This window comes from Trachymyrmex cornetzi, unplaced genomic scaffold (assembly GCF_001594075.2).
Source record: "Trachymyrmex cornetzi isolate Tcor2-1 unplaced genomic scaffold, Tcor1.1 scaffold388, whole genome shotgun sequence".
NCBI lineage: Eukaryota > Metazoa > Arthropoda > Insecta > Hymenoptera > Formicidae > Trachymyrmex > Trachymyrmex cornetzi.
This window is the reverse complement of record NW_017298619.1, coordinates 974207-995136: the sequence shown is the minus strand read 5'-3', so window position 1 is coordinate 995136 and position 20930 is coordinate 974207. Positions and strand designations below refer to the sequence as shown.

Here is a 20930-nt window from a genome sequence, read left to right as displayed (position 1 = left end):
GGGAGGAGCGTAGCGTATTGTTGGCGCAATATCATGCAGCGTACCCTTCAATCCTTTTACGCAAAGTACACACAGAGAATAGATGGAGAGTTATAAAAAATATATTGTATAGAACGAAACTTGATGGCTTGACGGTGTATGACTTTTTGATACACCAACCGACGGATGTTAGCGGTCTGGTATATGAGCCGATCTTTCGCTCTAATGGTTCCACCTGGGTTTCGATACACATATCCGTGGGTGGTCCGTCATGCGCTTGATAAGCCTCACACCAGGTGTAGACCGAAAAAAAAGAAAGGAAATGAGGAAGTTACTTCCTCAGTGCTTGGTGACAATATACCTATCGATCATAAAATGTCTTCCATGAACTAATTTTAATATTCTCTTAGGTAGAAGACAAAATCATAATAATAAAATCAAGATGACATTAAATGAAAGTTATTTTAGGAAAAATCATAATGCTCATGTTAAGAATTCATCACAAAATTATCATCAAAAGTGTATTGGATAATATCATTATGATTTTTCCTAAAATGATTTCTACTTGATGCCATCTTGATCTTATTATGATTTTGTATTCTACCTGGAGAGATTGCAACTCTTATTTTTTCCGTGAAAACGGTATTAATTATTTTTATCAAGAACAAAGAAATTATAGAGATCTTGTCTAACGCGCAAAAAGAAATCTTGTATGTCCAATACATAAAAAGAATCATTAAAAGGACTAACGAAAGAAGAAATTGATTGGCGGATGCTCGCGCAGGAGTGGGCTGAAATAACAGGAACAATCCTCTGCGCTCGCAGTAAATTTGATTGTTCGGAGGCAGGACGGCCCACGCTGTCCGGCCCGCCAGAGGGAAACATTGCATTCTTATCGTTCGAGAAACTGGTGTGGCATAACGTAGCGTATACGGTGACGGCATCGTGTGTACGTATTGGCTAGCTGTCTGTTCTAACAATACAATAACGATGGAAGGCGTCGCTTAAGGGCAAGTCCGCCTAGCGTAGTTGTTCAGGTACGTATCGATGCTGGTAAAATATTGCATTTACACGTTCCTCACGCAAAATACTCTCGTAGAATATTGCTTCCGGGTCTCCCCGACGATATACCAATGGCGACCAATAAATGTGAGCGCTTCAGCCTTACGTTCCAATAGACTATACAAAAGGATAAACGTAACATATTTGTAATTAATTTTATATTCGTGTCTTCTATGTTATATAACTTTCTATGCCACAACGAGGCGCTGATGTTTGCAGATGCGAAGGAAAACGGGTTAACATTTAGCGCGTGTGTTAAAAAAATCGATAATCGATAAAAAACCGTTTTCCTTTCCCATGGTGATATTTAATTTTTATCCTCACCATGTTATCCATGGAATATGGCAAGAGTTAACGACGCACTTAGGTCTCTTAGAAAGGGATCTATCCACGCCTCGGAATTGAAAGAAAGATGGTAGTAGGAGAAACAAGTTGCTATTCCCACGCTGCGCTTGATCGGGATGCTACAAGCACTTTCGCTAGCCAACCTTATCGAAGCCGGTGCATTGCGAAAGGCAGGTAATAGGTTCACGATTGTAAGTACTTTTTGTTTGGGCAGCTCGGACTCATGCTCGGAATCTTTTCACGAAGTCCGTGCGAACACGATAATGGTAAAGTGATCAGGTAATTATCGTAAATACGAATTGCTCTTAAGTTGTTATTTTGGTTCACAGAAAAAATATTAATAATTTTCTGACAAAAACAAAAAATTAAATTACTATTGCTGTTTGCTCATATCGTGTAGTTTGCCCAATAGATCAGAAAATCATTAAACATTTTTTTTATCTACACAAGCATCGGTCAAAATAATATTCCAACGACTATGAAAAATAATGTCGAATCTTTCTCGTTCTTGTATCAATAATCGTCTCGGAGAAAATCTTTTTCAACTTCCCGCTTTGAGGCACGTTGAAAAACGAGAATAAAAAACAATTCCGTTCGTTTTGTACTCAGTCTTCTCGTAACCGTCGTAATGTCACAGTCTTTCGCCACGGTGCACCTGAATATTGCGGCTCTACGCTTCCAGCACCTGTTCCCACCTTGACACCTGATGGAGCCTTCTCGCACTCGCTTGTCCGTAGGGGTTCGAAAGCACATCGCTTGTCCACGCAATGCAGTCGATGCCGGCGATCGGCGCGCCAATAACGGCCGATGCGTTACGCATAATGCAAGACAAATTTTGCAATTGCGTCTGTAGTTTCAATATGACCATTCATTTATTTACTTGCATTACGTACATTACATTCTAACGTTATTTTTAGCCATATGTCCAAATAATAGATTTGTGAATATTATTTAACTGTTTTATGTTATAACGGATTTTCGAGCCTCATCATGATTCTACATTCATTAGAAATGTATAATTTAATTCAATCATAAAACACAAGAGGCTATGAGCCAATTAAATTATTTTAATCTAAAATATCATTTATTATTACAAACGTTTCGATCTATATACATGAGGTCATTATAAATGTTATAACAGCTGGTGATAAAAATGATACAAAATTTACAATCGCATATAGGTCGGAAAATTTATTTGTAATTATATATAATTTTGAATTAGCATTAAAGTAATTTAATTAACGCGTAGCTCCTTGTTTTATGATTAATTTTTAATCATATGAGCCATTATTTTTCATTTCATTGTTTTATAATTTAATTAATTTAGATAGATAATTTTAATAGTGACTATTTAATCGTAATAAAAATTCCTTCTATTGTGCCAAGAGATTGACAACCATACATACATGGTCGCATTCCCATCGACATATACTTTTTTCTATATTATAAAACCGACCAACATACTTCATCAATAATATTTCAACGTGAACATAGTCGAAGAAAGAATTTTGTAAAAGAAAAATAAGATCGCTTTTATTTCACATAAGTTAATGTTAGGAAACAGATCACATATAAGTAATTATAATAGATGAAGAATTGTTTTATGCATGGTAAATCTAGGACTACTTTATAGCTATAATTTCTTATCCAGTCCATCACTGTTAGCATGAACTATAAATTGCATAAATATAAACAATATGAGTGATCAATAAAATATTCTTCGTTTCCAGTAGTCGCTTTTAATAAATCCGACATATTTTTACGTGGAACCTAAAATATAAAATAATAATACTCTACGTTTATATACGCACGTAAATAAAAGCAGGAATGTCATAATGATAGACAAAAAAAAAGAAATCACATTTTAAATTAATTAACGATAATTAGTGTTAATTAATGAATTCATAATAAGCGCTCACCACCAATGCATTCCGGACTTTTGCAAGGTGATTTAGTTGCTGCGTCGTGAGTTGCGTAACAATTTACGTCACACTTGTAGCGTAAGACAGGATTGCCGCATCCAGAGCAATCGGGCTGCACGCTTGGAAACTACGATTACATCGTCTTTTAATATATAAAGAATATTTCTGACTCGATACGGTATGTCTACCTGTGCGCCGGTTTGTTGAATGCAAAGCCACTGATTATACGCGCAACCACCTGCGGCTCCGAATCCTACTCCGTATGTAATTTGCGGTACTAACGAGATTTGAGGTACTATAGGAAGCGATGGTATTGATCCAGGGTAACAGGGGGGACTACCGGGACGGCAAGGACCTCCGGGTGCTGTAAATTGGAAATGAAGCCAACTTTAAAATGTTCTTTGTTCAGTAAATTGCATTTCAGGGAAGTTATATCATTAATAGATTCTATATTAATAAATAGAGGCTTTGACTCACGACAGCAGCCTCCTGGAGGAAAACCCCACCCAGTACCATTTCCAAAAATATTGAATCCACTAGCATTACCACCGCCGCCCCCGAAAGGATTAATGACATTATTAATGCCGATGTTCGTCGTTATGTTAGTAGTCCTTAATCCGCCACTGGATGGACTGCAGTTTCCCGATTCGCATTCCGTCTCGTATTCCGTAATGATCTGATGTCTGTGCCTGGTTCTTTTCGTGCAGTAGCCGCATTTTTTTTCGCAATCGAGATCCAAGTGATGTTCGCACTTTTTAAGACACGTTTCCAGACAATGAGCGGAATCTGTAGAATTTTATCATTTACAATAGCAAGGCACAATTTTCTTGTAACACGAACAAAACAAACAGAACAGAATAATACGGCATATAGTTATGCATAATTAATTGTATAACAATAAAGGCCATCATGATATATTTATATCGCGGTTATATTTATCCATCGTACTTGAAAGTCGCGCCAACGAACAACCGTGTTGCGTAACTGCGTCTGTAACGCGTTATAAAAGATCGAGTAATTTTAATTTAATGCAACGGTTTATCTTTCTATGATCGTGCAACAGCTGCAGTTGCATAATATGTCTGAACGGAGCGCTTCCGAGCGGCACGCGAATTCCCGTGTTTATCTCGATTGTTATAGCGATTGGTGATCTACCAGTTTCCGGCCCGTCTCCGTGGTTTGTGTGATGACCGTGTCTCTTCGGCCTCATTAAACACTTTACGTATTTTTTGTAGTCTGGATTCCGGCATTCATCGTACACCTTCTGCTGATCCTCGGTGATCGGTGCCTCGGTGGCTCCGCCGACTTCGGCATTCCTTTCAGCGTGCACTAACAGCGTGCTCAAACCGACGAGAAGATACACGACGAGCGAGTGCTTCCATAGCGTCACTTCCATAGCGCCGAGTTCTCTCAACGGAGTAATCGGGCGGGATGAGCGACAAACCCTTTATACCTTAAGCCGCTTACCCGGGGCTGCGGGGTTAATGACCATTACCGACATTTGCGCTGTCAAAGTCTTAGTTGGAAATGTTTGCACCGCACGCCCTCGTAAAGATACGTCGCACGTCGGCTAATATATTAACGCGTAAATTGTTATCTGCCTCTTGGCAACGGAGTGCAACGTCAAATTTGCACTGCTTATCACGAACACCGGCCGCTGCGAGGCTGTCGTCCGCTATCCGTGCAGCCTCTCCGAGAGCCGTGGCGCGGCGCGGCGCGGCGTAACGAAGGCAGGGGTTGCAAACTGCTAAAACACACTTTCGTAACGATAATATTGGCGCCATTCGCAGACATGATATTCACACGGTGCGATCGTTAGATATATATAATTGAACAAACATTGAGTACGGTCAACGCGGTGCTACAAATGCTTTGAAGCGTTTTTTAATTGGTCAGTTTGTAAAATTCTTTCTTCTAATTGGTCCATCAAACGCATTTCTTCAAAGCATTTGTAGACTTTGACCACAGCCATTGGCAATACAAGGAAATAAATAAAAGACAGGAGGATTTTCTACCTTATATCGGTGCGTTTTAAATAAATTGGTATTCAACGCATCTTTATTTTTAGTTGTTCGCGCTAAGACATCTTGACTTGCACCTTTCTTCCTCGTAATGTTTCTCGAGCGTTATCTCATAACTCGTTTGTTCCGCAAACACATTTATTCAAAACGTGTCATCACATCCCGCATGTGTGTACTACCGCGCGAAATTTTTTTATGCGCGCTTAAAGAAATTATGTTGGTTAATCGTGATATGATACAATAGAATTGCTCGCAGAATACTCGCTTTATTACGATTATATCGAACGAAATTAAATAATTCTATCAATAATAATAAAAATAAGCAAGCCCATCAAAGCCAACATCAGTTGTTCGGATGCACAATTTATTTTCGTGTAATTTAACAAATCATATCAAAAATTAATTAATATACGTTTCGACCCCTATTTTTGGGTCCTTATCAATATAAACCTAAATCCGCTTACATACTATACGCAAATTCAAAGAAGCGATACAGCTCATTCTTCTTTACCCAATTTCCAAGTTAGATAAAAAGAGAACGGAATCCAATATTGATAAGGACCCAAAAATAGGGATCAAAACGTATATTAATTAATTTTTGATATGATTTGTTAAATTACACGAAAATAAATTGTGCATCCGAACAACTGATGTTGGCTTTGATGGGCTTGCTTATTTTTATTATTATTGATAGATTCTTTCAAGCTTTTTTTTAGATATTTCTTAAATAATTCTGTAAATATATACCGCTTTAATTAGAATTTTAAATCTAGTATTTCAAAAATAAATAGTCCATCTCCTAATTGCAAATATCGAGCGATGAAACAACTACTTCGAATAGGTCAGTGACACTTTTGCTCTTATCATAATCTTCTGGAAATTATAAAGCAGGAAATCGTTTTTATTTACATTACTCATCGATAAAGTCGCGCGCGAATAAATACGCTTTTGGAATTTTAATTTATCCTTGCATTCTTGGGAACAAACTGTTATTTGAACAGCCTGATTGCAGCTGAAAATTGCATTATCAATTTGATTCTTTTTATGTACTCCATTTTTTCGGTCTGATTCGACGCTTTAGTACAGTTATTTACTGTACTTGTATTCGTGGCGATCATTGTGAACCACTTTAATAGGTCATACGATTATAAAATCTTTCACGCTCGTATCCACGTACGTGATTTATCGCGATTTATAAGATCTCTTCCGGTCATGGAAGTCTCCATTCAAGGGAGAGTACCGCTACCAGTTACATGTACAAAGCTGTTGACGAAAGGCTCATTAAAGGGTGGCGACAAAGTAGGAATTAGTTCACTCAATCTCTGACACGGCGAGCGTCTCTTCGACACTCTGATTTTTTATTATTAAATGATACTAGTATTAACCCAAGCAAAGCACAAGTCATCGTAACATCAAAATAATATCAAAATAGCTCCAAAATGATTAATAATTGTCACTTTTCAGTCAGTAACGATTTTAATGTCATTTTGACGTCATCGTGACTTGTTGTTCTGCTTGAGAGACGACGTTCAAAGTACTGTGTCATTCGTAACTTTGAAGATTACGGTTTACTAACAATAAGATACAATATAGCCTTCAACAAATATATGTACATATCGCAGACATTCCATTTAACAGCGATTCCAACCGAACTAGAGACAGGTGAAGTCCGATGCGGACTTTCTAAACGCCCTGTATACGAACGGCTTCCCCGCCGATGGTAGGGGGACAGCGAGTCTTGCTCTCTCTTGAACGTACTGGCCCCATCCGTGTGTTCGAGACGTACAATGGCCGCCGTGTGAGCCGACGTGCTGCGTGCCTCAAGTATTAATCGTCCTCAATTTTCCCGACTTAATTTGCCGGCTGAGAAACGCCCACGAAAAAAAAAATGCGCGACGCCCCGCCGCGATGGTACCATTCGACGAGAGTCCGTGCGACAGCGAACTCCGATGGACGACGCTCGCGTCCTGACGGACCATCATCATCATCATCATCACCATCATCGTGTGTCGTTGACGCTTCTTGACGAAAACACAGTGGCCGGCAGGACGCGACTGATCGGACGCGTCACACCGTCGCAAAACAGTTGTTAAACTCTCGCGAAGACCCTGACGATCGAAGTGAACGTTTCTACGTTGCGTCCGTTCTCTCCCTTGATATTCAGTGTCGTGAAGTATCATTCGCTAGACTAGTGTATGTGGTGTTGTGTTACGCACATGCTGCTCAGCTTTAGGAAGGTAATTAATACTTTTGTAAAGTATCTTTTGGTGTTGGATCTTTAAAGATCATATAAGAATTAAATATATGTGTATGCGGAAAAGGTACTTTGTTTTTTTCTTTCAGAGTAAGATCATAGCATTTTTGAAAATAATCGGCTTCCCATATTTTTTACACCGAAAAAAAGGATTTGATATAATAGTATCTGTTATTAAATGCTTCGGTTAAATAGTGTCAACTAAATATTTATTAACAATTACTAAATAATTTAGTTAAGTAAACAAAATAGTAAACAAATTAGTTCAATAAATTAAATTTTATTCAAGTCTACTACAAATTTAGTTCATTCAAATTAAACATTAATAATTGTTACTAAATTTTAATAGCATTAAATAAAATATATCGCAAGTATCATCAAATATGATAATACTTGCGATATATTTTACCAAATTGCGATTGTGAGAAAAAAGATATTTGATAACTCTGTTATAAAATTTTTGTTGAAAATAATAAATTATTTAGTAATAGCTAATAAACATTTGGTTACTACAATCATATACTTGATTAAAAAGATAAATAATTTTATTAGTATTATTGAATTGATTAAAATAAATAAATATATATTATTCGACAACTTATTAATAAATATTTAATTAAAAAGTATCTTTGAAACAACAAAAAATAGATTATATAATTTAATATTGTATTTGAAATTATACTGAATTTTATTAAGTTTTTAGAATATCTTATTTATTATTACTTATTTTTTAATATCTTTAAATATCGAACATTGAAACGAAATATCATTCTTCACCTAAAATGTGGAAATAACATGTTTCGATATCATATGCTTTCAAAATGTGAACTATGTGTATTCTATATTAACTGTTTTCTTGTATAATTCAACTTCATAAGAAGAGCTTGAAAATAAGTTTCTAAAACCTAAAGTAATACATTTGTGCTATAAATAACGTAAACAATTTCTGCTTTCTTTAAAATTATGTTATATTTTATTATTCTGAATAAATTATTTTCAGCATTAGAACTATCACATATCGCAATTTGAATATTTATATATGCTATTGTATTGAATCCATAAAATCATTAAGGTACAATCGTCTATTTCAAATACACTCGAAAAATGTGATTTAAAAAGATTCGTCGTGAAGGGCATTTCTCCATGAATCAATGCGCATTCGTGTTACTTTATACAATATTTGGATAATTATTTTCTGTAGATTTTATGTATTATGTAATAATTAAATAAACTGAATTACACGTAGTAATATTTGTCGAAAATTAAATTAAATGATTTAGCAATATTTATTAAACATTTTATTATAGTTTAAATATTTAGTGATATATATTAAATATTTGATAAATTATCACCAAATTACTTAGTTGATTCAATCATGGACAAAAGTTATTAAATAACTAAACTAATAAATATTTGATAGCTATTATCAAATATAATAATAGTAATCCAATATTTAGCAAATATCCATAACTAAATGCATTTGGTAATTATGAATAATCAGTTTTTTCAATGTAAATTGTAAAAAATCTCATGATCGAAATCCAAATAGTGTTTATTAATAATTTTAAAAATATAATTGAATAGTTCTTCACAAAGATTTATTCAAAATTATTTGTACGTAGATAACCCAATCAGATTAATATATATATATATTATAAATTGATAATATTATCATGTCTTATTTCTTGCTTAACCTTTTTTCAGAGGTATTTAGGCTTTTAAAAATTTACGAACATATTCAATAGCATACAGTTCTACGAAAAAAAGTGAAATCACTGAATTATACGCGCATTAGATCATTACATGCTCATCATTACATATAACTTTAACGTTATACTTTTCCTGGTATGGTATAGTAGATTATTCCGATAGAGAGAGAGAGAGAGAGAGAGAGAGAGAGAGAGAGAGAGAGAGAGAGAGAGATAGCCTACACTTACGTCGCTGTAAAAGAATGCTATAATTAGCTAATCGGTTAAACTCCTTTTGTGTGTTTAAGTTACTGTGTTCGTAACTTGCATTCGCTATTCAATGTTTCATTGTCACAAGAATATGTAACTCGTTTTAAAAACAAATTCAAACTCGTATGTGTATTCGAATAAATTTCATTGTTTGAAAGTAATATGCTTTCAAAGTTGTTTCGAATTATTCGACCGTGGAAAGAACGCTTTCGTTTTTTTTTTGTGGGGAAATCTTATCGCTTGAGTACAGGGAATACGTAGGAAAAGTGTTGCAAATTGAGAAAGTCGTTTATATTTGCGCAATAAAAACTCGCTGATCTATAATTATAACGTTAGCAATCCAAGCGGAATGGTATTTGGAGCAACTCTCAAGAATTTTATTGATATAATATATAGTTACTTAATTAACTATTAAAATCAATGACTGTTATCTTTTTATGGTTGTTAATTTATTTAAAAAGTGGACCTGAATACGAAACTTTTCATATAATTAAATAAATCATTAAGCATAGATACTTTTTATTCATATTTAGTTCAGGAAATTACAAGGAAAATACGAGTATATTGAAAAGACAATATGAATATTATAACTGTTATTTAGATAAATAAAATTGAAACACATTAATTATATCATCGAATTGTATTATTCCTTTCATAGGCAGCAACTAGGAACTAGCAACCATGCCGGAGCTATGACAGTCGTGTATTCGGCTGTTCGAAAATCGGCTATACTGATGTATTTATGATTCGGCCGCGGGTCGCAAAGAAGAAACGATGGCAACGGAGAAAGAGGAGATTCCAGTGGGGTCTCCTTGGTACGGCAAGGTTTTCGAGTGTTGGAGGAATCGGAATCGAGTCAGTCCCGGCAGAATCGAGTTGCCCGACTGCGATTTTTTTATCGTGGCACCGCGGCGCACACTGCGCGTTCTGAGGCCGACCCTGAAGAGCGGCTGGTATTATGAGACAACGGTTGACCGGCCGGAGTCGGTAAACGACAATTTCTTTAATCGGTGGACCAGGAGACCGCATCCGTCCGGAAATTGCAGGTGTTCTTTCCGCCAGTCCGCCAGTGCGTTGAGCACCACCGAAGAGCAAATAATATCCGCGGAATTAAATCACATCCGAACAAGTCTCTGCGAGGCCGAGAAGAATGCGCGTGGAATCGAAGAATTGGAGCAAAGGGTCTCCGTGAATCTGCAAAAGTTACGGGACGATTCGGAACTTTTCGATTGCGCAAATGAAACGACGGTGTCTTCGACATTAATGGTTGATCACCAGCCGTTCGAACAGAGCGCCAAACAACAAATTGTCAAGGATTTAGAAAGGTAAGTACATTATATAAACTCAACTGATACAATGGATAAAAATAAAACGCGAAAAATTTTTGTTAATTGTCGTTAAACATTTTTAATAATAAAATAATAATATATCCTGAATACTCTATCCTGAGGTGCCTGTTATTTTTCTTCGTCTTTTTCTAGATTACAGTACAACTTCATTTATTCGAACATGTCATCAGGGGACAAGACTGTTTCGATAACAGAATGATTCAAATAATAGAGGCTCACTAGCTCTTCCTTTAGTAATCCTTTTTAGTTTCAATAATAATAGCTAATGTTCAAATTTGTTAAATTCGGAAACTAAAGTCGAGTATGTCGAGCTCTTATTATTCGAATGGATCGGTTAATAAATGCTTAGCTATGAGTGTATATTTGGAATTGAGTATAAACCTGTTCATATAAATGAAGTGCAAACAAACGTAGTCCTACCGTATTTGATAAATTAAGAAGCATTATTTTAGATGTAGGTATATAAAAATAAAAGAAAATAAATTTTATAGGTATATCAATACACTTTTGGAAGAGGTACTTGATGATACTGTTAAGCATATAACTAGTGTGGAGAAAGATAATGTTCAACATTCTTGGCAGCGGACGAAAAATAATTTGATGAAATCACAGTCCGATAAATCCAAAGAAAAGATTTCGATAAAGAAAGACGGAGATGACTCCTTTATCGATATTAATCCTCGTCTTCTAGATGATACGACGCAGGAGGAATGGATTACAGAAAACGAGCGTAAAAGTCAATTCGCCAGAGTTTCGATAAGCGAGGGTTATGTGAATCCTGCTTTCGTTGGTTCGACTGATGAACTAGCTTCTCTAGATTTCGATTGTTCTGCAAGAAAACACAGTAAGCGATACATTTAAGAAAAAATAAGATTATTTATTATTTCATTAATAAAAGAATTTCTATAGATATTCTTTTTACACAATAAAACTTTTCACTACTGTTGTACTATTTTTGGGATGGCAGGTTTATATCTTGGAATACCAACGGAAAGAATTCCTTCGGAAAAATTGGATTGTGTAGATTCTGGAATAAATAGCGTAGAGACCATCGAGTTTCAGCTACCTGATCAAGAACCCAGCTTTGAGCAGTCTCTTTTACGAATCATTGATGAGAAGTTGGGAAGAGGTTCTTCAACGAATAACTCGGAAGAAGATAGTCTCGAAAAAAATTTGCAAAAAGCGGTTCCAGTAGAGGGAGAACGTGGGATTGACTCTCAAGAGATTGAACTAACTTCGTCTAAACTTGAGACATTATCGACAGATCCTGATTGGAAAGTGGATCGACTGGAAGATACTGCCAACGTGGATTGTAATTTCGAGAAACTACGCTTAGAATTCCAAAGCAACGACAGAGATTCATCTCCAAATGACAAGACTCTATTAAAAATTGATGTAAAATTAACGGAAAGTCCTCCTATCGAGCTCAAAGATTACAAGAAGAAATGGATAGGATTCGATGAAATCTCTTCGCAGGAAAATACTAAATTAAGTCTCCGCGATTCGGTAACGCTTCGAAGAAATAAAAAACCAACTATAGTTTTTCTACACGGTTTTGGTTCCTCGGCAGAAGTCTTTGAGCATCAGTTGCAGTATTTCTCTTCTCTAGGTTATCCTTGCATTGCTCCCGATATGCTCGGGCACGGTATGAGCTCAGCGCCTGGACGTCCTAGAGATTATCATTTCAACAAATTATTCAAGGATTTAGACGCTGTTCTACACTATTACGCTTTTAAACCTGGGGAGAAGTGCGTCTTAGTCGCACATAATTACGGGTAAGATATTGTTTGCTTAAAACTGTACTTTGTAAAATATTCTTTTTTACTCTTCCATAATTTGTCTCGACAATTACTTTTGTAAAAAAAAAGTTTTTTTTATATTAGATTTATATTATTTTTATATTAAATTTATTAGATATTTTTTTTTATTTTGGCAATATTAATAAAATTGCACTGTAAAAAATAAAATGTTAATAAAGATTTTTTTAACATTTTTGTGTTAATTTTAATATTTTTGCACGTCTTACGTAAAGTCCACTATACATTTTTAAAATTAACGTTTAAGATTTTGAAATAAAGAAGACGTCAACGTTATGAAGAAGTAATTTTTACTTGTCAATAACTATGCACAACTCCTTCCGCGCTGACTCTCATTAGCTTTGAAATTTATTTATTATTATTATTTTAAATATTGAGAGTTCAATTTAATCATTATATTAGTTAAAATTAACTTTTTATTTTTTACAATATGATACCTGCGAACATTTTGTATAAATTTTAGGTGCAGTTTTGCTACAGCATTAGCTTGTAAATATGATAATAATATTCATCAACTTGTGCTAATATCGGGCGGTGGTCCGACTCCTCTTGCTCCACCGAGCACAGAATGCGCGGGCCATTGCTGTCTCAGGGCGATTCTCGCACCTCTGCTGATGTGTGGTTTTCATCGAGATATTCTCTATTCCGCGCGAGGCCGACAGCATCCTTATTGCGGTCAAGAATCGATAAAACAGTGGCCTTCGCACATGAAATACGTATTGAAAGGCATGAATTGGCCGCAGGGTGACTATGCCTTCCACAGGAAGGTATGCACACCAACGCTTCTAATACATGGACTAAGAGACAATAAAGTGTCATTAGTACAAGAATGTCAAATGGAAAGGGTAAGTTCATATCATGACCTATCATCCAATTAAATATTATATATATAAATAAAAAATATATTATCTTAAAATATAAATATAGAAGTTATATATATATAATATATATATATATATATATGACTTTTTTAAAAAATAACATCTTGATCTGAATTTGATCTTTATCTTAAATTTTTTAGACAATGATGAAGGCTTTCCTCGAAGCTATTCCAATGGCTGGTCATAATCCAATGACTGAATGCCCTCAACAACTGAATCATATGATACATTGCTTTATAGATTTGTGGAAGAACAAAAAATGGCAGTAGCGATATCTTGATTCTAAAAAAGAATATCTAAAATGCTATATTATACCAAAATTGCATTGACTCAAGCAATTAACAAACTATTTCAATCAATTAATTTAATTATCTCAAATATAATATTTAACTGAAAAAAGTAAGATACAAGTCAAGAAGACTTAATTCGAATGAACTAAACGATAGGATAATCAATGAAGTTCGTGTGGCCTCGTAAAAATGTGCCAAGTTTTGTACAGATGTATACAGAAGAAAATGTGCAGATAAAATGAATACGAAACGTCTCATTTGTTTAGATCACTTAAAATAACTTAATATTTCGAAATTTTTAATATTCGAGTTGATTCACGCTTACAATGCACATGAGCATTATTTGTTCTTGTTTAACATTTGATAAACGATAAGAATGAAATAATTCTTAAACATCGTGTGAATCGAAACCGTGGCTTCAATATGTCAAATATAAGATGTTCCATTTTAAACTTAAATCTAATACCTAACCTGAGAATTCTTAATAAATAAATTGTATATTATGCCTCCATTTAAAATAAATAAGTTTTATTAAAAAGTTATTTTACTCTCTTATGTCAGAAAACAGTTATTCAAAGTGATCTAGCAAATATTAAACAGAGGCTATGGAATAACGTATAAATTTACCAAAGATGATTTATATATCGTTATTTTTCATATACAGTACTTTTATAAGTTATATGTTTTACAAATAAAAATTGTATACAGATGATTACATCACAATGGTTATTTATTTTAACAAAATTAAATAATTAATCAGTCGACGATGCGCAAATATGTGTCACGCTCGTTTGATATCACCATGATCGTCAGTGATTTAACGTTTGATTAAGTGGATTCTCAGCCGACTTCATCCATTCTTTCCTAAGTATTTGTTTCAACTGACTCAATCTCAAAGTAGGATTTTGTTCTTTAATTATCGGCATCATCCGTTCCTCAAAGCTCGCGTACGCGGCTTTCATTCGTTTCTCTGGATGTCGATCTATTTCAGGATCTTTTGTGCTGAAAAGAAAATGACATAATGAAACAAGATAACGAGAAGAATTAAATTTAACTGTTATATTTTTGGAAATATAAAATATCAAGATTTGCCAAAGCTTTAATTATTATTGTAATTATATAGTGTAATTATACCTTGGCCATAAATATAAAGCACTCTCACAAATTGACGTAAATATTCTATATAACGAAAAATAAATTAAAATAGTTTAAAAAAATAGTAATTAAAAAAACAATATTTACGTTTTAAAATAGTAATTAAAAAAAACAATAATAGTTAAAAAAAAATTTATTATAAAAATTTTAATATTTTGTTAACTCTCCTTTGGATTCTATTATCGCCTATTATTTTTCCAAAAAAATGCATTAAATTGAGAGTGCTTTGTATTTATAGCCAAGGTTGTGTATAAATTTTATACAGGTTATATTCTAATGTCTTGAACGTAATTTAATTACCTTAAAACAGATATAGCCTCGTCTATACCATGCGCCGTTTCACCTTCCAAAATCAATCTGTTTAAATTTTCCTCGATCGGTTTCTCCTCTTCCTTTTTCTTCATAGCCACTTGATTTCGTTTCTCAGTGATAGCAACTATTTCGGCTCTGGTAATTTTCGAAGCAAGCTGCTTGCCACCAACTTTTATATTTGCCATTTCCTTTTCGAGCAGGGCTTTTGCTTCCGCTTTTTTTTCTAACTGCTGTTGACGTTTTTTCTCGATTTCTTCCTAAATATAATAAAATGTATATTACTCATTTCAAATACTGCGGTTGTCTTTTTAAAAATGTTCAATCGATATCTCAAAATAATAAAAAATTATGAAAAAATTACAAATTCTAAATTGCATTTAAAATTAAAACAATGAATTTTTTTTAGTGACGGTTTACCATTTAAATCATAAGTTATTTAAATATGAAATATGAATTTTTTAAATCTATGCTCTAATAGAAATGTATGTTAATAGAAACATGTGTTGTTTATAGTTTATTTACTTTATGTTATTATTTTTATTGTTATAAAAAAATTTGAAAAATAATGACAAAAATCTAAACGTTTTTGTATTTAATTATTCAAAATAACTTATACAGTTTCATTACGATTCACTAATTACAAAGATTTAGAACAAACAAATATTTTGTTTATTTACTGGGCAACTAATTTCTGTATCGTAATGTAATTTTACATAAATATAATCTTGAATATACATAAAGTTATTTATATTAAGAAATCAAGAAAGTATTTATATTAAGAATCAAAACAATGTTATGAACACAACTTTCATATGTATAATACATATTTATTTAAAGTGTAAATATTAACATATGTGCTATATACACTGTTAGAAATGTTTGTGAATTTACAATATCCTTACGATAAAAATGTGCAGTAAATTTACAAACCATATAACGTTTTGCTGTGATTTCATAATATTTGTAAATTTACAATAGAAACTTGTGAATTTACAAAATTGGCCGCACACGAGTATTAGAGATCTGCATATACTTTATCACAAAATGTTATTGTAATTTTACAATATAATTCTGTTTAAATTTATAACACATTTTTGTTGGATAAAAACTTCCAACACTTTTGGAAGTTGACAACAGAAATTTCTTACAGTGTATATTTATCGAACATCCTTAGCGCTTGTTTTATTGATAATAATTATAAGACACACACGTACTTGTTTTTGTTTCTTCTTCAATACTTGCTTATCATTGTCTTCCCATGCTTTATCTTCAGCTTCTTGCGCTTTTTTAATAGTTTCGGCCTCTTTGGCCGCTGCTTTTCTAGCCCGGGCAGCAACCGCCTTGCTGTTCTCACCCACAAATTTTTTCGGCATGTTTGATCTGCGATGTAATAAATCTCCATTGATATTCGCGAGTTTTTCATTTGATTTGTATTATTGTGCTTCTCTGTATTCAAAATTAGTGAGCATGTGTTTTGTTACGTTACTATATTTAAGTTGGCAATAGCCTGACATGCGCGGAATCATCTTGAAAATTATTAAGATTCAGGTTAGGAGACTTCAAAATAATCGACATTTCAAAGCAATAATAACACGGAAAGAATCGCGTGTGTATTTTCAATCTTGTGAGCGGACGATAAACGATTTCACGAAAAGCACATGGTTACGCGGTTAAAGAGCGGCTGCAAGTATTTAATCGTCACGCGTGAAATGTCGAAACAACGATCCACGAGAAATGCCAAGACGTCAAAGGTGGCAGGCACTGATGTGAGTGAGCATCTTGATCTTGCACTTACCGATTTCTCGCCCACACGATAGTCGATCACCTGTCGCGAAAGTAACGTGACATTTTCTGTTATGTACACTTTACCATCTCTAGCCAAGTTACCACTCCGTTATCCGTATCGATAAAAGTGACTAACCACGTCTACCAACCTTACGATAGTTACGACTGGTTCTCGTCATTGCCGCGATTGCAAAACTGTACTTACAGAATATTACACGTGGGTGGAACTGTGACATCTGTCACTTACCACGTGGCGCACGAAGCGCACTAAATATAGGTGCGTTCCGTATCGCGCATGATGCGCATGATGCATCCATTGTCCTTGTTTAACATTTGGTGAGCAACAAGGATAAACGACGCATTATGCGCATCATGCGAGAAACGGAACGCACCCTAAGGGTCACTTTTAAATTTATTATTTTAAAACTCGCTTTATGCCTGCAGGATATGTTTAAAAGATGTATCATAGGAAATAGATTAAAGAAATAAAAGGATTAAAGAATTGGAATAGTAACACGTTGGTTTGATACAACAAAAACTTGTATGCATGAGGCTAGTATAAGCCCTACTGAAAAAAATCACGTCACACAGTCTCGCATGATGAAATTATTTAATTAAAACATGTAAATCATGTAACGGAATGTTCCAAATCAGTACATGATGTTAAAATTACGTATTTTGAAAAGTCACATGATGATATGTTCTTTTTTCTTCTATTTCTATCATATTCAATTCTTTAAAATTCGATAACTATATAAAATCACATAATGGATGAAATTATTTCCAATATCATGTGATTTTTCAAATTACATCGTTTTTAAAAATCACGTACTGATTTGGAACAATCCATTACGTGATTTACATGTTTTAATTACATGATTTCATCAACTAACGTTGTGACATGATTTTTTTCAGTAGGGAGCATTTTTATAACAATCCGCTGCAAAATTTATTAGTATACAATGGCTGCGTTCAGCAGACTCAACAGTTTTGCAACCGTTTTATGATTCTTCGCTCAGATTGGACTATTCCTTTAAAAAAAACTAAAAGTATAAACCAATCAGCGCGACGAATCATAAAACGATTGCAAAACTGCTGAGTCTGCTGAACGCAGCCAATGAGCGCGTTCAAGTTGACAAAGCCTACTTGTCAAGCAAATGAACATAATTGGTTGTTATAGATCCAACCAATCATATACAATCGCTCGGTAAGCATGCCTAGCCGCTTTGCCGTCTTGAACTCGTCCAATGTTTCATAATTTATTATAAATATAATATTATTCAACTTCCTAACTATGTCAAAAAATCTTCCTATTTATAACCTAATCTAATCTCTCAAACTGTTGTGTCCTATATGCGAGATATACTATGCATATTCTCTAAATAAATATTTTTCAATTAATATTTTAGATTAGAGGGCCCCCCATGAAAATAAAATTTTCATATCGAAATTCAGACCTATAATAAGCGAGAATATATTGAAATGGATTCAGATTTTTCATAAATACGCATTTGCATTAAAATGAATCTTTTTCAATCTGAATGCCTTTTTTATAGAAATTGCATGAAGTATATTTCTTTCAATTTGAAAATTATATCTGCTTTTTTTTCTCTGCCTTTTGAATTAATATTTCTCAATTCAAAATTTTGAATAGGAAATAGTTTTTTAATCCAATTTAATAAAAAAAATTTTTTTCTTAAAATACGCATTCGGATAGATAAAATTTTAATCCATTCTCGTTTACTGGGGAAACAACTTTTCAACAAGACAAGTATGTTTGATTCATTAACTTGCCGACAGTTTACATATGTTAATGAAGAGAGACTCATTATATACCTAAGTAGAACGCAAAAGTCAATAATATATCATAAAGACATCATCATGGTCTAATATTTAATTATCACTCATAAGTTCATTTTTAAGTGATAAATGATATGATGACGTTTTATGATATCATTATAACTTAATTACGAGACTCTGTGTTCTATCTGGGATGTGTTCCAAAACTTGACTCTGCCAACTTCGAGTATCTTTTATCTTTATTCAATATTCGATGAATAACAAGGATAAAATAAATACTCGGATTGTGTGACAGTAGAGTTTTCGAACGCAATTTTGGTAGCGTATTCAATTTGCTGTCTCGACCCGATCTCGAGTCGATATATATATATATATATATATGATCTGTTTTTGTAGCTGCAAAAGAAGCGCTGAACTGTGCAAGAAGTGAACGAACTATTACACTAATATTAATATTTGCAGTTTTTTGTCGTATGACAAAGTTTTCAAGCGTGTTAATTAGCTGCAAAACAGAGAGGTTCTCAAATTTCTATCCTGTAGCCAATCAACAGACTTTAAAAATTTATCGTACGACAACAACGGACAAATGTAATATTAGCCTTACGGTTCTTGCATATAAGACGCAGCAATGCTAAGAATCAACGCGTAATTTATACGCGTATTTTGATCACTCAACCTCTCGTTTTTCTGAGAATAATAATAAATACGCAACGGGACTGCGCTTGCCCGCGCTTTTAAGCCCATGACACATACAAGAACGTAAGGCCGTAGCACGCAAGCAGTAAGTGAATTGGCCAATCACAGTAGAGACCGTAAAGCCAGTAGCGAATCCAATGTTACGATTTCCTTACTGATTACACCTTACGGCCTTACGTTTTTCTATGTGCTCCCAGCTTTACATGCCGAGTGTGTCGAGAAATTGCTTCCATTAATGCATTGTTTGCAGGATCCACCTACGGGACCTGTGGTCTTAAATAAAGACGGAAACGTTGCAATTAAAATTCAGGCTAAACCCGGAGCGAAATGTAACAATGTAACCGGTAATGCAAAATATCATTTGATACAGCTTTTTTTGTTATAAAAGAAACCGCCTGTTTTTTTAACGTTATTATATATTCTTCGCAAAAAAAGGAAAAAATTTCATTAACGGAATCGCATAATTATTGCTAAAGAAATGAATATCCATAGATATTTCTGACGAAGCAGTAGGCATTGCAATCTCCGCCCCACCAACGGAAGGTGAAGCCAATGCCGAACTCGTTAAGTATCTAGCTTCGATTTTTGGAGTAAGAAAATCTGATGTGTCCTTGGATCGGGTTAGTGCTTGGATTAACTCGAAGCAGTTTTATTAGTTTGTCCATATTTTAAACTTTTCCTTTTTGCAGGGATCTCGAAGTCGCCAAAAAGTAGTTATAGTGTCAGGAATTACGACAGATAAAGTTTTGACGAAATTGAAAGGAGAGATGGATAATTAAATGTACTTCTTTACTAAATTTTTCTGTCATTAAAAGATTTTTCCCAATTTATACATACATATAGTCTTTTCCTTATAAATATATTTTAATTTGTCCTATCTTTATACTTACTTTCCGCATATTTTCGTTTAACCTTTTCGATACGATTTTATTTTTCGCCACTATGCCTCTGCTGTACGGACAGTCGAATCGTGAATACACTGCCACTGTATGAGACAACTGTGACGTAAATGTCACTTCATCGGACAAGAGAAGCATAGCAGTTAAATTTTACCGTGTAATGTAAAGTATTGATGGAAAGGAATTGTTAAATTATAGTCGTCATTATAGTGCGCGGCGAGCGTTTAACGCTAGACGACTATAGTCGTCGTTAACATAGCGAGCGTCTACTGTTGGACGGCTATAGTCGTCGTTAGTATCGAAAGGGTTAAAAGTTATTCAATTATTTTACATTATACAATATTATACAATTTATACATCTGTTTTTTCGTAAACGCAATTAACCGGGTTAAAATATTGTCAATA

General features: G+C 34.0%; 5 protein-coding genes across 7 annotated transcripts in view; 2 read left to right on the top strand and 3 right to left on the bottom strand.

Moving 5' to 3' along the window:
• Window positions 1-7015, bottom strand: part of LOC108763937 (uncharacterized) — a 24107-nt gene extending 17092 nt beyond the window's left edge. For both annotated transcript variants that reach the window (XM_018511891.1, XM_018511893.1), the window contains exon 1: window positions 6943-7015. In XM_018511891.1, the coding sequence (XP_018367393.1) occupies window positions 6943-6960 (18 nt within the window). In that variant the 5' untranslated portion in view covers window positions 6961-7015. The remainder of the gene's footprint in view (window positions 1-6942) is intronic.
• On the bottom strand, window positions 2723-5058 carry LOC108763940 (uncharacterized). The gene is made up of 5 exons (XM_018511897.1): window positions 4464-5058; window positions 3786-4094; window positions 3497-3672; window positions 3306-3435; window positions 2723-3156 (listed from the first exon to the last, which is right to left on the bottom strand). The coding sequence occupies exons 1-5, from the start codon at window positions 4702-4704 to the stop codon at window positions 3146-3148; spliced, it is 867 nt and encodes a 288-aa protein (XP_018367399.1). The 5' UTR covers window positions 4705-5058; the 3' UTR covers window positions 2723-3145.
• Window positions 7016-7491: 476 nt separating the features above from the next.
• Window positions 7492-14381, top strand: LOC108763938 (uncharacterized). Of its 2 annotated transcripts, none has more exons than XM_018511896.1 (6): window positions 7492-7566; window positions 10200-10866; window positions 11382-11734; window positions 11858-12665; window positions 13171-13552; window positions 13729-14381. In XM_018511896.1, exons 2-6 carry the CDS (start codon window positions 10316-10318, stop codon window positions 13855-13857), a joined length of 2223 nt encoding a protein of 740 aa, XP_018367398.1. In that variant the 5' UTR covers window positions 7492-7566; window positions 10200-10315; the 3' UTR covers window positions 13858-14381. The 2 variants fall into 2 exon arrangements, with proteins under 2 accessions (XP_018367398.1, XP_018367397.1); XM_018511895.1 differs by having other exon boundaries at window positions 11855-12665.
• Window positions 14382-14624: 243 nt separating this feature from the next.
• On the bottom strand, window positions 14625-17278 carry LOC108763890 (coiled-coil domain-containing protein 124). The gene is made up of 4 exons (XM_018511812.1): window positions 17141-17278; window positions 16560-16725; window positions 15334-15602; window positions 14625-14880 (listed from the first exon to the last, which is right to left on the bottom strand). The coding sequence occupies exons 2-4, from the start codon at window positions 16716-16718 to the stop codon at window positions 14688-14690; spliced, it is 621 nt and encodes a 206-aa protein (XP_018367314.1). The 5' UTR covers window positions 16719-16725; window positions 17141-17278; the 3' UTR covers window positions 14625-14687.
• Window positions 16760-20433, top strand: LOC108763891 (UPF0235 protein C15orf40 homolog). The gene is made up of 4 exons (XM_018511813.1): window positions 16760-17111; window positions 19877-19970; window positions 20119-20246; window positions 20316-20433. The coding sequence occupies exons 1-4, from the start codon at window positions 17004-17006 to the stop codon at window positions 20403-20405; spliced, it is 420 nt and encodes a 139-aa protein (XP_018367315.1). The 5' UTR covers window positions 16760-17003; the 3' UTR covers window positions 20406-20433.
• The last annotated feature ends 497 nt before the right edge of the window (window positions 20434-20930 follow it).